This window comes from Mytilus galloprovincialis, chromosome 12, assembly GCF_965363235.1.
Source record: "Mytilus galloprovincialis chromosome 12, xbMytGall1.hap1.1, whole genome shotgun sequence".
In the NCBI taxonomy this organism is placed as follows: Eukaryota; Metazoa; Mollusca; class Bivalvia; order Mytilida; family Mytilidae; genus Mytilus; species Mytilus galloprovincialis.
In genome coordinates, this window is record NC_134849.1 from 46565591 (window position 1) to 46581017 (window position 15427).

Consider the following 15427-nt stretch of genomic DNA (forward strand, 5'->3'; position numbering starts at 1 on the left):
GACTGCTACAATATCACACCACTGGTTATATTTAATCGCATTGCGAAGCCACGCCTGCTAGACACGTGCGCATTTTTTAAATGTATATTTTTAAACCATGTGTTTCTTACTTTCCAATTAGAACACAATGGACTGCTGTATTTTTTTTATCGGCTCTGTGTTTAAGCGTGTTGTTATCTGTTCAAACTTTGAATGGTGTCAAGACGAATATAAGAGAGAACTGCAACCCAGTTTCAGAGGTAAGTCAATTTGAAATATTCATATCTTTAAAAAAGTTTAAAAAAAATGATTAATTCAAAAATATAGAGGTTCACATATATTATTATAATTAAAATGTTTTAAATATTCATGATCAAAGACTTCAAGATACATTTGGGTAGTTATTGGCGGTTTTTTTTTAAACCGAATGTATACTCTACAGAAAAAAGAGGGGTGTAAGGCGTTCGCTTATATATACTTGGTTCGGTCACATTCTAAAATTGCCTGTCCCTATTCGATCGTGAACCTGTAATTCAGTGGTAACGTTGTCGTTTGTTGCTGTTTTACATATTATTTTGTTCGATCCTTATTTTGTACATAAATTACGCCGTTAGTGTTCTCGTTTGAATTGATTAACATTTGTCTTGTTGAAGGCCGTATGGTGACATATAGTGGTTAATGTCTGTGTAATTTGGTCTCTTGCGGAGAAATGCCTTTTTTGTAATTATACCGCATCTTCTTTTATTATGATTTATTGTTGTGATTATATCTTTCACTCCTTTTTAATGAATTTAACATATTCAATGCAGACAGATCATACAGTATATATCACTTTTCTTTGGGTATGCTTTAATATTTAGATAAGGGAAAATTAGTGGACCTTATATTAACCTAATAATCAAATAATTAATAAAGGTTAATCTGGTATTCTTGAGGATAAACATCGATTTGCTAGTTACACGTGGGTAGCAAGACTAAAATATTTCCTTTGTTTTTTTTATATATACAAAAAAATGTTCATGGGAACTGCACATGTTTGTACCTTCCTATCCTATTTTCGACGTTCCATATACAATTTCCTACGGCCTGTGACCGTGAAATTTCCTAGCACTGTATATTTTAAAATACGCTGAGCTTGTTTTCAGTCACAGGACTGATATCAAATGATAAATTTCAAAAGTATGGGGTCAGGAGCGGACATCTAATAAAAAACCACTTAGACAAGTTTATCAAGTTACGAATTTTCACAAAACAGACTTTAATATAATCCTGTTAATAGTAACGTATTAATCCTCCTAAATGTTATAATTGGAGAGCTAATCGCATTACATGTAAGTGTTTTCTTGCTTTGAGGATGTGATCGCGGGTGAGATTTTTCGTTATAGATCGGAATACTTAGTATACATACATTACTTTTACGGCAATTTTCACCACGGGGCGCAGCTTCTGTAACATTTTATCTGGACATTGCATAACTTAAAAGCTACGATCCACACATTCAGTGGGATTACGTCTTAAGCAGTGGTGATTGTTTCTTTGCTATTTGTTTTAGCTATACTGTAACAACTGTTTAATAAGCCTATATAATATTGTATGAATAAAGCAAGACGACAACTCTAAATAAAAAAAAAAAAAAAAATAGGTAATTTATTCAGACCTACAGTTACTTTTTTTTTTCTATATTCCAGCACATGCGATAAGATTTTTTTTAATGCGCTCGTATTGCTAACCCCCATTTCCGTATTTTCCATGTAGTGTTTTAAATTAGTTGGTAGTTGTTGTTTTTTCCGTTGTTTGTTCTTTTAATTTCTTTTTTGCTATGGTATACAGTCGGTACTTATTTCCAACTTATGACCTATCGTCATCTGAATAATGGATATTATTATATAAAGTGATTTCACTCTCCGTATGTACATGTGTAAATAGTATTTTATTTCATATTGTTTAGTGTATTATATCTATAAAGCATGTTATAGTCTCTGATAATGGCTCTCATTTTATTTAGTGTTAGTTCAAGTTACAATGTATTTATTTACATGTACTTGTTGAGGGATGAGACTTAAATAAGACATTCAATTGAATTGTGTATGTTAAATTAAAAAGAAAACGTCACAATTAACTTTTCAACCAATCATTTGCCGAGAACAGATTTTTCAATAGTGAGGAGAATTTTTTTTTTCTCACACCGGTCAGGAAATGTGAAAATAGCACCAAAATTAGAGAACGACCATTAAACTTCAAAGGGGAGGGGATTATGATTTGTTTTCCTAAAAAATATATGCTGATCCCAAATTTGATTGATTTTTTTTTTGTGTGAGGCCGTTGACAACAAAAATTAATTTAAATCCATCTGATTTCCCTTATAGCTTATATTCATTATTGAATTTTGAAGAAGATAAATTTTGATTGATACATTGTAGCGCAGAGGACCCCCCCCCCCCCCTTTTTTTTTGCCCTACACTCACTTACGTAAAGTAAAACGTAAAGAATTTAAAACTATCAATAGTAAAACAGTCATGCAATACAGTTTCAAAACGTTTACACTATATGTATGCAGTATATAATATATTAATTTTATCACTTAGTCTTTTCAATATTCATACGTTACAAGGCTTCATCAGCTTTCTGATTTTAACCGTATGAATATATATACGAGTAAAAAGAGATCGTGGGTAAACATGAAAACAGAAACACAACACAAACTGCCGGAGTTCAGCGAATAAAATACGGCTACAAATATTCATTGTCACTTTTAGTTTATGCTCATAATAATCGATTGTTTATTTCAGAGACGAATATTGACATTTTCCATTCAGGTGCCGCAAATTATCCTACCTGTTGATTCAATTTTGAACGATGTGACTGTTTTCGCTGATGCATCGATCGCTACTGATGAATATACATTTGTAAATTCAAGTAATCTTGGTGGTTCTCATTTTTTAGAATCAGCGGAAAACTCAGTAGTGTGTTTAAATTATACCGAAAAACACGGGGTAAATTTAGGAGATTCATTGTCGGAGCTACATAATTTAGGGGATTCGTATAATCTTGGAGATTCTGATTTACATAATCTTGGACAGTCTGATTCATATTGTTTTGGAGACTTAAGCAACACTGCTGAATCCAGCCTGTCGTTGATTCTAGAAACAAAAACATTAGAGTCATTTGAAGAGTATGCAGTAAATTATGACACATTAAAATCGCCAAACAAAGCTTTAATGACCAGTACACCAAGAAAAATACCAGTGATTAGTGGGGTGGCAGACATATCAGATGATAATTATGACTTTGGACTGTTTGATTATTCCGTAAATAGAACTTTAATCGAGTTAGAACCAGCGTTCGGAATTTCCAGCAGTGAACATGAAAGTTCTTGTTATATGGGTTCAGAAATTAGCACAAAACTGAGATGTAATATTTGCCCTTCGTCGCCTTATGAATTCAACGAAGATGATACGGAAACACTTCATCTAGCACCAACCGAAATACTGTCACTATCTTCTGGTTTTGAAGGAACTTCATATCTTGCTAGTTCTCGCTCAGAAAGCAGTATAAATGAAAATGTGTCAGTGTATTCAGATGCATCAATTGGTATGGCAGAAATGTATCATGATGTTAGAGCTACATTTCCCCAAGAAGAAACAAAACCTTTGCTTGAATCGCAATCGCGTAAGTGTTATTTTTTTGTTTGTTATCATAATAGATATAGAAAGATGTGGTATGAGTGCCAATGAGACAACTCTCTATCCATAAATTAGAAAGTAATATAGAATGACATTCAAAACAGTGTGGCTGTGGCCATTGATTGACACATTAAATTCATCCATTGACTGGGACAATTTACGTGAACGTTTGTCTGTAACGACCACTGTTCACGACGTACCTACGATAGACATTTAAACTGTGGGGTCACCAAAGGTTTCTTAACGCCTTTACTTATAAAATAATTCGAAAAATTAATCAGGAATAACCTTTATGTTTTGATTTATATAATTGGTATAAATCGAAACATCGTGTTATTTCTGATTAATTTTTCGAATTACTTTATTAAGGTGTTGAGAACCTTTGGTGACCCAATAGTTTAAGTGTCTTTAAAAAGTACATAGTGAGCAGTGGTTGTTACATACAAACGTTCACCTAAATTGTCCCAGCCAATGGATGAATTTAATGTGTCAATCAATAGCCACAGCCACACTGTTTTGAATTTCATTCTAAAGAGAAATATGACTTGCCTTTGCTCGACAAACGTTAATACACTTGTTTCAGTACATTAAATGGTTGTTAATTTCCTTAATAAAATTTGGTGTTTACTAGCATAATTAGAAACGTTTCAACTACGTTAGGCAAAGTTGGCGTTTGAAGGATTTGAAGGATTTTGGCTATTATTTTTAAGTGATTTTTTTTATTATTAAATAGCTATTCAACTGTATCGTTTTTATGCATCGAAGCTTTGTGAGTTCTTGGTGGAGGTTAATCTAGAAAAATGCATCGGACGCATTTAATTTATTGCGTATTGTTTTCGTGTTTTAAAAGAAGAACAATGATTTGTACTATCCTATTAAAATCTGTCATGATTTGAGAATAATGTTTCAATGAGTGCTCATTATGGCTAACGTTAATTGATGGTCTTAAAGGTTCATAAGATATTTTGTGAAGGTCAATTGTTCTTTATCAGTATTCATATGTTACATGTTGTTCGTTAATCTTTTCTTTAGTCAGTTGATTAAATCACATGTGGTTGAAACACTTACGGTTAATTGCATGTTCAAATACATAAGATTGATTGATTACGTTTGATGATCCAATTATTGTATAGCTTTAAGTAAAGCGGGAAAAATAACAAAGAGAGCTTAAATAGATAAAAACAAATAAATAAATAAAATTAGTGTTTTAGTTTATTAACAAAACTATCATATCTCAATTTTGTAGATCCAGAGAGAAGTCGTCTCCTTGCTCGTCATACAAAAGTAGCAAGTATTCAGAAGGATTTAAAGTCATGTAGGCGCTGTTGTAGTAAAGTTTGTACGAAGAAATTCTCTCTTGTGGAGGTTAAAAACATGCGATTGGAATTCTGGTCAAAGACAATAAATGGTCGCAACCAGTGGTTATTAAAAAAGTTCTCTGAAACTAATATGGAGTATACACCATACTTCCGTATACAGAACGGACATGTAGTTTGTCCAAAGGCATAGATGAGAATGCTTGGAATTCACAAAAATTTCTATTACTCTAATAGAAAAAAGTTCATAGGAGGAGCACGTTTTTCTTTATCGGAGAGACACTACTGTGCCAGCATAAAATCACTCCAAGCTATAAACTGGCTGGAAGAATACGCTACATATTACGTTGACAGGATGCCCGACTGTAATACACTCTTACTACCTTATCGGACACGACAGTGCATGATTTATATAAGATATAAAGAAGATATGAAGGAAAGATCAGAAGAATTTTTAATGCCATCAGCCTTCTACGGAATGTGGAAAAAATATTTACCCAATCTTAAAGTCAAAAAGGTATAAATTAAAACAAACAAGTTAGGCACAAATCTTTAATCAAGTTAAAACTTATATTAAAAAAAATAAGGTCTGAAACGTGTACGTTCCTTTGCGTGAAAAAAATGGTACCAATAATTGTTATTCCATTATATGGGGTACATTACGAAACAAAGGTGATGCTGTAAACCATGACATATTTTGGACAGTTTAATATTAACCAATTTCACTATAATTGTATATGCAGAGGCGGATTTAGGCGGCCCCCTTTTCTTGGAAAATTTGGTTGATTATATAGGGAATCATTGAAGCATGACCAGAGCTGGCCCCCTCTTAGGCAGTCAGTCTACCCCCACTTATGAAATTTCTGGATCCGCCACTGACTTGATTATTCGCAAAACGTTAACTGTGGATTTAACTTATAAATTCAGACTTCTTACGTATATGTAGATGTGAAAGTGCAACTAAAATAGTTACAAATTAGTCATTGGTATGTAGTGCAAACATTTGCCAGTATATGCTATGTGTATTGTAATTGTATTTACACTTTCAGACCAATTCCTTTTCGAAATGCACAGTATGTACAAGTTTGGAAAGACAGATAGAGACCACGCATGATCCAGTGATGAGAGAAAAATTGCGAGCTGAACGAAGAGAACACAATAGCAGACAGATGTATGTAAATTATTAATATGCAATTAATAAATATGACATCAAAGTCAAGTTATAATATATACTACACATAGAAGAATATAAATTTACTATAGCTACAGCCAATAATATTTATCGACCGTGTCCTGTTGTTTATGTTTGTGTGTTACATTGACAATATCTGTATATTAATGGTAAGCTGCAGGTCACGATAAGAAGTTTTTTGTCGAGTGAGCGCAGCGAACGAATTCAAAAAGCTCCATATCGTATCTAGCAGCTGATATTTAACAATATGAATAAAATTATAATCTGACAATCAATTTATCGGGTTGTATTTGTGGACTTTGCTTGCTACTAGAAGCAAGCTGAACAGCAAACTAATATTTTAACATGTTTAATTTCTATTTTTGCAGGTTAGAAAGAAAGTACTATTACACAAAGAAAAACGCTGCAAAGACATCCCCATCACAATATTTAAGCTTAATTATAGATGGAATGGATCAGTGTAAGTTATGATCTACGGCTAAATATTTGGACTTTTTAGAGAAAAATGGGTCGACCGTAAGATTAATGGTCGGTCATTTTTGTAAAAGTCAGTTAAAATTGCATCAGTTTTGTATAAGTCGATATACTATTGACTAAGTTTGCCAATTTCTCATTGCCTTTGAGCATCTGATAACTTTAAAGGCATAACCAATAAGATCTGGAATGAACAGAAAAAACATTGAAGTTAAAATCTTTTCTATTTTGTTCAAACTAATGAAACGAATTCGATAAGGAATTATTTTTTTCCGCTTTTTTTTTGTATTCCAAATGGGAATTTAACTGTGATGTTATTCTATTAAATCAAATTTGGATGACTGAAATGACAATTTAAACAGTTTATCAGATTGCCTATTTTTTTCATAATTTTACCTATTTATAACATGAACTTTAAATTTTGTTTTCATTGTAGCAAAAACGAATCTTCCTCATTTTGTTGGTCGAATGGCAAAGGTAAGTTAGGTATTTTGTATAACAGAAAATTCCCTCTTCGGAAATGTACGAACATCATAGTTTTCTTCCGATTATAGAGTTTGATGTGGAACTTTGGCATTATGCAGACATTATTTTGTATCTTTTACCATGCAAACGTTTTCTTTTAAAGAGCACCAGAGGTTAAGCAACCAACATGTACAATTAATCAATCTATCCATTTAGAGCGATTTTTTATGTACAATTAATTTATCATACAAAGCTTTTATCTCATTGCAAGTTTTTAGACGGCAGTTTGAGAGGAATTATTCGCGAATTTACGACCACGCCACAACTGTAAATTAAATGACAGATCCATACAGTCATACGCGACATTGTACCTCCATTTTTTCAAATTAAAATTTATGTACCAAGCTACAAAAATGTAGGAATATGGCAATTGTGTTTCGAATCAACTTGTTCCGTACACAGCGTTTGATTTTGTCAGTTTTTTACAGACTTTCTCTTTTTAGTATGCCTTGTAAATCATTTTTTATTATATTTCTTTAGTATAGTAAAAAAAATTAATTTAAAACGAATCTATATCTATATATATCTTTTACTTTGGTCCTTACATATATATGTAGTTGTCTTATTGACACGTTTTATTGCAGGCTGTGAATAAAGTTGATCAACTAACGACACATGTCACCGGAGTTTTAGCTCATTGACAAAATAAATTTTTCACCTTTCTCGACTGGAACCAATATCCGCACGACTCTAACCTGACCATGAATATCCTTATGCTAATTCTTTACCAGATTTCAAAACTTATGGTAAGTAAAACACTTCACAATTTAAACGTATGATCAGGCAATACATGTGTGACCTCGGATGGGGTGAGGGTGGTGATCAGCACTCCCTATACTATATACAAAGTGACAGCGCGTGCCGCTTGAATTGGTCACATTTCCAGCTTGAAAATATATGAATATATTTGAAAACAATCGGAAATAAGGTCAAAAGAGTTCCAATTACTTGTTATGTGACACGCCCTGTATTTTTTCACATCAAAAAGTCTCGCCGTAGGTAAACATGACATAAGGAATAGCTGATTCTCAGATTTGAACTCCTATGAACACATCACACAAAATCATACCAATAAAAAGTTGCATTTATCCTAGGCATTATATGAAAAGTAATACATTTTTTGAATCGAAAGTATTATGTAAAGGATGAGATAACAGAATCCAAGCGGCACACCATATCAATTAAGTATTGAATTGGTTTCGAGTTTTACTGTTATCCACCTTTCTACATATCTTTTTAATTTGTTAAAAAATATTTAATCTATACACCCAAAACAAATAAGTTCGTCTGATTAGCCATATAATTTGAATGACAGAGTTTTGTGCTTTTTGAATGGTTAATTGTTATATTTAACATAACAAGAACAGGGGCGGATGCAGAAATTTTCGAAAGGGGGGGTGCTAACCCAGGGCACCCAGGGCAAAGGGGGGGGGGTGCAAAACATATGTCCCGATACAAATGCATTGATCGGCAAAAATAAAGGGGGTGCGCACCCCCGGACCCCCCCCCCCCTGGATCCGCCACTGGAGAATGTGTCCAAAGTACACGAACGAACGAACGGACGGACGGACGGGCTTACGGATGCACAGACCAGAAAACAATATGTCCCTCTACTATTGTAGGTGGGGCATAACAATTGCCATTTTAACTTGTTGCCTTTGAAATCGAGTTAATGTGCCCCCAAAAAGTTTTATGTAAATCCGTAATTTTTCCATAAATTGAATTTTTTTTATTATAGATGATTATCATTAATAATCTCGCTGCATTTTCATTGACGGTCTGAATTGTCTTCTTCGTAGACACTCGTTTAATCATTTAAAAAGTAGAATATCTCTTTGTCTGAATAGGCTTATCCGAGTTGACTTTGTAGATGGTTTGAGTTGATCTATGGACAATCCCAGTTATCCTGCACCGTTTCACATCCACGAACTTATCTAACGAACCCTTAAGGATCACACACATTCACAAACCCTTACGATTTGGTCATTTTGCGACAGTTTTGACAGTTTTAATGAATTGTTCGGGAGCCATTTACGGATTATTACGAGTGATTATAAGAAGTTTATTATAAAACGATGTGTCTATAAGGTAAAACTGTGGTAAGATACTATACTGAAGTAATTTTATGATTATTGTTCTTGTAGGGTAACAAGTTACCGCCTATTTTGTACTTGCAAGCAGATAATTGTTGGCGGGAAAATAAAAATCGATATGTATTGGGTTTTTGTGAACTCCTTGTTCACCAACGCATTTTCAATGAGGTAAGTTGCAATTTACAAATCATTGCGATTCTTGTTACTTTATTGAAAGGAACAGTTACCCGGTGGTTGTGTGGGTATATATATGAGCGATTGCACCCTTAAAGGTGAAAATAGTTTTACGCAAAACAAATATATATATTCCTCTTACCTCCGCTCGGCAAATTTGTTGAGGACTTCCTCTTCACTTCAAGAAATAAGTATTAGCTATTGCTAGATTTAAACGGTGTGGTTATTTCAAGATTTAAAACGGTTTGGTTTAAGGGTTAAAACTGTGGGAAGTGTTAAACATAATGTATAGGCAGATCCAACCGGGGGAGGGGGTGGGTATTGGATAATTATAAGGTCCTGTGATCCCTCAAATCCTTGAAAATATAGTACATTAAAATTCATCAGCACTGAATTCTTATGTGTTATTATTACTCGAGAAATAAATACAATGATTTGCTTTATTCGAAATTGTATGGTCTTGAGGGGAGGCAGGACATTTTTCGGGGTGTTTATAAGCTCGGGATTTCGGAATTTCGGGATTTACGCTTTGGGGACCCGGGAATTCTCTTTCCGAAGTTCGGGATGTCGGGATTTTTTTTTTTTAATTCGGGACCTCGGGATTTCATGTTTTTAAGCCCGGGATTTTGGGATCAGAACCGTCTTCACCCTTCTTTTTCACGAGGAGGGGGGACTATAAATGTAGGACTGGACTTGAAAAACGTAGCCTCTTGTTATACTATATTAATGGTTTGTATATATTTCTTCTCTAACATATAATCTGTGACATCTTAATAAGGATTAATTATCTTGTGTCAACAATAATTCCACAGATAAAGATGCTAACCACATGGGGTCATTCACATCAAGTAGATAAAAAGAACAGTGCACAGTATATACATATACATTGTATCTTACCAGACTATGAAAATATATGATCAATTGACACATTAATTATTGCCTATCCATATAATTACCATTGAAATTGCACACATGTATGTATCATTGATTATAGTTTATACATGCTAATGGTACGTCTGTCTGTAAAACATTCATTTACAAGACCCCCTTTTGGGGATTTTTTGTGTGACTTTTGGTTGATCATGTAAGTTATGATGCCTGTAATATAAGGTTTTAGCATGGAAGTAAAATACTTCTACGATTTTAGTTAGAAATGTTTTTCCCAGTGAAACTTATATTGAATAGAAGTTATTAATATCTTAATGAATTAGGTGGAACTTTTTTCTAACCAGAGAGCTAACACACACATCTTTGAAATAGGCTAGTTGACTCACAGTTTGTATAAGTACATGTACATCTGTTTACAAAACGTATTATGGTATACCGCTGAACGTTAGTCCGTCCGTCCGTTGTCAACATGTCGGATAATAACAATCTGCATCAAACATTATTTATATAGATCTGTCTACGTGAGTCTCTTTCTCTTTTTTTATGAATTTTAGATTTTACGTGTTCAATTAAGTTATAGGAATTTTATCCATTTAAAAGGGGTATTTTCCAGTGTTTTCGGATAATAACTGTCAAATGCTTTGAACATTTTTCATGATACTTTGGTGAAGTGTTTATTGAAGTATGCTATCGATGTTATATATTATGGCAATTACCGTTCCTAGTTGTGGGGTTTTAGTCATAAAGGGATGGGGATTAGTCAGTTTTCGGACAACAACTCAAAAAGATTTCATGAAACTTTTGAAGGCTGGTTTATATCTATCAATATAACATACCTTGATTTTTTTTTATATAGATTTATAACATGACATTTAGGAGTACTGGAACTTAATTCTTTGAAAATACTACGGGCGTATCACGTGCTCTTTATTCATATACATTTTGAAGTTTACTGCCTTTCAATACGATGGGTATTTTAAACTCTTAAAATACAAGCAATTTGGCATTTTACACACTTATAATGTTAGTTCTTTCTAGCATTACAAGTTAGCGTATTTAAATCACCAATTATTTTACTGTTACAAATAGCAAATTTTCTTTTCAGGTGCATTTATCATTTTTACCAGTAGGACATACACACGAAGATGTGGATGCTGCTTTTAGCCGAATAGCTGAAACTCTTCGTAGGAATGATGCTGAAACAATGCCTCGTCTGAAGGAGATGCTTCCGAACGTTAAGGATATAGAGGCTATTTATGACATTCGTTCATGGATAACATCAAGCCTTAACGACATTCGTAAGCATACTAAACCTTTGCATTATAAGTTTATCCGGGATTTAGCAACACATAATGTGAAAATGCAGTACAAAGCTTTCCAAGACAGCGAATGGAAAACTGAACATGGCATTATTCAACTAATTTCCGGGAAACCTAATTTACCAAAGGGAATACCAAAAGTTATCAATCCTCAATTCGAGAAGATAGATATAAATAAGATCAAATCTAGAATACCACAGTGGCAATGTCTATTCACTGATCAAATAGAACATACAGAGCAAAAGTGGTGGGGAGGATTTCTTGGACATCTAGAAAAAATTAGAGACAGTCTGCCATACAGAAGGACAAAAGTTCTATCAAAGGCAAAATGGATTCTCCCTTTGTTACCCAAACAGCAATTGAAAAGACAAAGACCATCCGTTGATCAAGACATTCCAGCAGAACTAAGGAGATTATTGGAAAATGAGCGAGAGGAATGTTTTGTAAGTCGGTCTAGTTCTTATCTATATAAGTTTTCACATTTCTCATTTTATATATTTGGCCACTGTTTTTTAATTTGATGGTTTACGGATTTTCCCCATGAAAAAGTCGGGTCGGTCGGTCGGGAAAAAAAAAGGAAAAAAATCATCTTTGAAGACAGAAAAATACGCAAAATCAATATATATTTCACCTTTCTAACAATATGTTTGTTATGCTATTTTATCATCATTTCTTAAATTTTAGTTCGATGAAATATTATTGCTCAACTGTTATAAACATCGCATGACATTGTCTAATAATTTACAGTAAAAAAAGGGGGGTGCACGGTCAAAGACGAAATTAAATCGTCATTTCAGAAACAAGAAAAATAAATTCGCGTAGCTCTTTATCAATTCCAGAAAACTTGGTGAAAAATGATCTTCAAGCACGAAAACTGATAAGGAAAAAAATGTAAAAACGTCGTACGAAAATAAGTTTCAACACACGTGTTAAAAACCTAATAGACTCGTCCACTGGAAAACGAGATTATCGGGTTAATCTGTTGTCTCGCATTCCCGTTTTTCATCCAAATGGACGATGATTTTTTTATTATCTATGAAACAAGAAAATTCCAAATGATTTGTTAATATTCAGTACTTCAACTTGATGCCTTTACCCTGTCCACATTTGGACAAGTCTAATTCTATGAGATGATGCATCTTACAGACTGATGACAAATAAGGGAAACGAACTTATTGTGTAATTGGTTTTAAACACAAGTTTCGTTCCGCAATATTATTTGCGCAAACGACATTTCAAGGTCAGTTATAATTGATTTGTCTATTTTTAGAAACGTAAACTGGAAGTTTTATTTTTTCACAACAGAAAGTGTTATCAATTTTGTTAGTGATTAATGCATTTCATTTCATAAAAAAAATTATTTAATAATTTTTCAGGGATAATGCATTTGTTAGGGTCGGCGGGAATAAAAAAGCATGAAAAGTCAATTTTATTTTTATTCTGGAAATCGGAAAAATCGGGTCGGCGGATCCGTAAACCAACAAATTAAAAAATCCTGGCTTTAATCAATTTAATCTCTAGTTTCATTGTATTGAAATAAAAAAGTAAAAAAAATAGACCATCACAATATAAATAATGCTTTAAGTCGATGTGAAAAGTTTGTCCGTATATTATGCTTTCCAGAGTTCATTAAACTAAAAGATAAGACATAGTTTATCAATATAGGACACAAAAATACTATACGTCACGAAATAAAAACCAAAGGAACAGCGCTCTACGTTTTTCATTTGAAAGTGACAGTGAACCTTCAACATGGAGCAAAGTAAAAAAAAACCAGTCATATCGCTCAAACTTTAGACCGACCCACTACACATTTTAATACTTGTTTCTGTGGAAATCATTGCAATGTTAAAAAGTCGATCACGCTACTAAATGTGACCTTTTTTTTTTCGCTATCGTCTTCTGTTATATGTTAAGTCAAAGATCAAATATTTAAAAATCTGCATTCGATGTTATTTTCAAAATGAAGAAACGTGATTTGTTCAAACAAACTACAATGTATATGAACTCGTACATTTCAGGTGCAAGTACAGCCAAAACAACAAAAAAAGACATCAAAAGGAAATAGAAAAGAATCAGAAGGTATTATGTAATTTGTATTTTGTTCTATCATTTGAGAAATTTTAAGTATATTGGAGGGTAAGTATGCCCAAAAATTATCGTTTACGATCGCGACAATTGACAAGAATTTTTCCGTGAATAGTCACGAAGGTATCGCCATTTTCAACCTCATATTGATATCTTCCTTTAAAGCTGAAGAAAAAAAGATGAATATGCATTAAGCAAATTTATGTAAATATATCGTTTCTTCTATTTCAGAGAAAACATGCCAAGCAAAGAAAAGGAAGAAGAATGTTAAAGAAATTTCCAGAAAAATTTACTCTTCATATATTTATTTTTTTAAAACTAAAAGTTATTACCAAAAACATAGATTATACTTAGCGATATATTTTCTTTTAGAATCATTGTTCATGTATCTTTTGATAGACGAATATTTGCATTTAGTGTTGATATTTTACCTCAAAATATTCCTAAGTCTTTGGGAAAGAATTGTTACATCACATATCTATCCTTCTATTTCAAACCAGCTTATATATTATTCAGACAGTTGTCAGTTGTAATTACAAGTTTCGAACACATTTTAAATATTTCATTAATAAAATTTGTTTTATTCTCCAAAATATCTTAGTAGTAACTTATTGATAACATGTGAGAGACCCAAAGCGCTTAGAATAACATTGACAGTGAATCCTAGATGTGTTTTGTGTTTTTTATTATCTGGCCTTTATTCGTTAATATTGATCTTTTGTTTTTAATAGTAAATACTAAAAATTCTACCGAATCATTTTCTTCTTCTTTTCTTTTTTTTTTTGGTTTAAAGACCAGTTTATGAGTATCAAACAACCTATAGATTGGTTTAATTGTTTGGTTGTTTTTTCTATATGAATAAGAAAATACATGAATATTTGGTCTTTAGACCAGAATAATACAACATCGTTTGACAACATTCTTTTTGGTTGAAAGACCACATAATTTATTCAAAACATTTGTGGATTAAACATTTGGTATTTATTAAGTTTGTATTGATGTTTTTTTTACAACAATAAAAAGTCACTTCTTCAGTTTTGGTCTAACGACCAGATAGCAAATTTTATGCTATGTGTACATGTTAAAAATGGTCTTTGGACTAGTATATTGAAGGAAACATTTCATAATAAATTTACAAGATATTGTAAAATTTGTAAAAATTCTATAGCCAATATGAAAAATCTAATACTTAAGTTAGTAATAAAGTATTAAAAAAGCATTTAATGTATTAAATTAATCTTAAAATGGTTTACAAAGATAAAAAAGGAAAACAATGGATTTTCCCTTTTAGAAATGGAATCAGTTAAGTGTAGTTTGTTGTTTAACACTGCCACGACCCGTTAGTATATAGGATATTAATTTTTATACGAAAATGGTGTTTTCTTTGTTCAATAATTGCAAATTACTTGCTATGCTCTGCAATGTCACTATTCGAATGCTATCTGGGTCATTATTTAAACATTTTGCTTTAATAGAAAACACAATTTTTCTACAATGATGTTACTTTGCAAAAAAACGACTAAAACATCTTTAGAGTTACGCCCCTGCTAAACTGAAGTCTTCAGGTTTCAGCTCTAGAGGTCCCAGTGAAGACATATTTTTTTTAATTCTTCACGCACACACGTGCACAGTTTACAAACAAAGTTCGCAAAATGAAACATAGAATGCACTCTGAAGTATATCTTAACATTTACTC

At 32.6% G+C, this 15427-nt stretch overlaps 2 protein-coding genes and 1 long non-coding RNA gene across 5 annotated transcripts in view; all 3 read left to right on the plus strand.

The window, feature by feature from the left end:
* The window catches only part of LOC143053977 (trace amine-associated receptor 4-like), a 151251-nt gene that overhangs the window by 16337 nt on the left and 119487 nt on the right, over positions 1-15427 (plus strand). The gene's annotated exons all lie outside the window — the stretch shown is intronic.
* Positions 149-5159, plus strand: LOC143053974 (uncharacterized). The gene is made up of 3 exons (XR_012971524.1): positions 149-239; positions 2769-3648; positions 4909-5159. It is a non-coding gene; the product is annotated as an uncharacterized LOC143053974 (long non-coding RNA).
* On the plus strand, positions 5226-14281 carry LOC143053973 (uncharacterized). 2 transcript variants are annotated; one of them, XM_076226798.1, is made up of 9 exons: positions 5229-5495; positions 6028-6149; positions 6539-6630; positions 7081-7121; positions 7754-7915; positions 9314-9430; positions 11430-12086; positions 13665-13725; positions 13963-14281. In XM_076226798.1, exons 5-9 carry the CDS (start codon positions 7871-7873, stop codon positions 14262-14264), a joined length of 1182 nt encoding a protein of 393 aa, XP_076082913.1. In that variant the 5' UTR covers positions 5229-5495; positions 6028-6149; positions 6539-6630; positions 7081-7121; positions 7754-7870; the 3' UTR covers positions 14265-14281. The 2 variants fall into 2 exon arrangements, with proteins under 2 accessions (XP_076082914.1, XP_076082913.1); XM_076226799.1 differs by lacking the exon at positions 13963-14281 and having other exon boundaries at positions 5226-5495.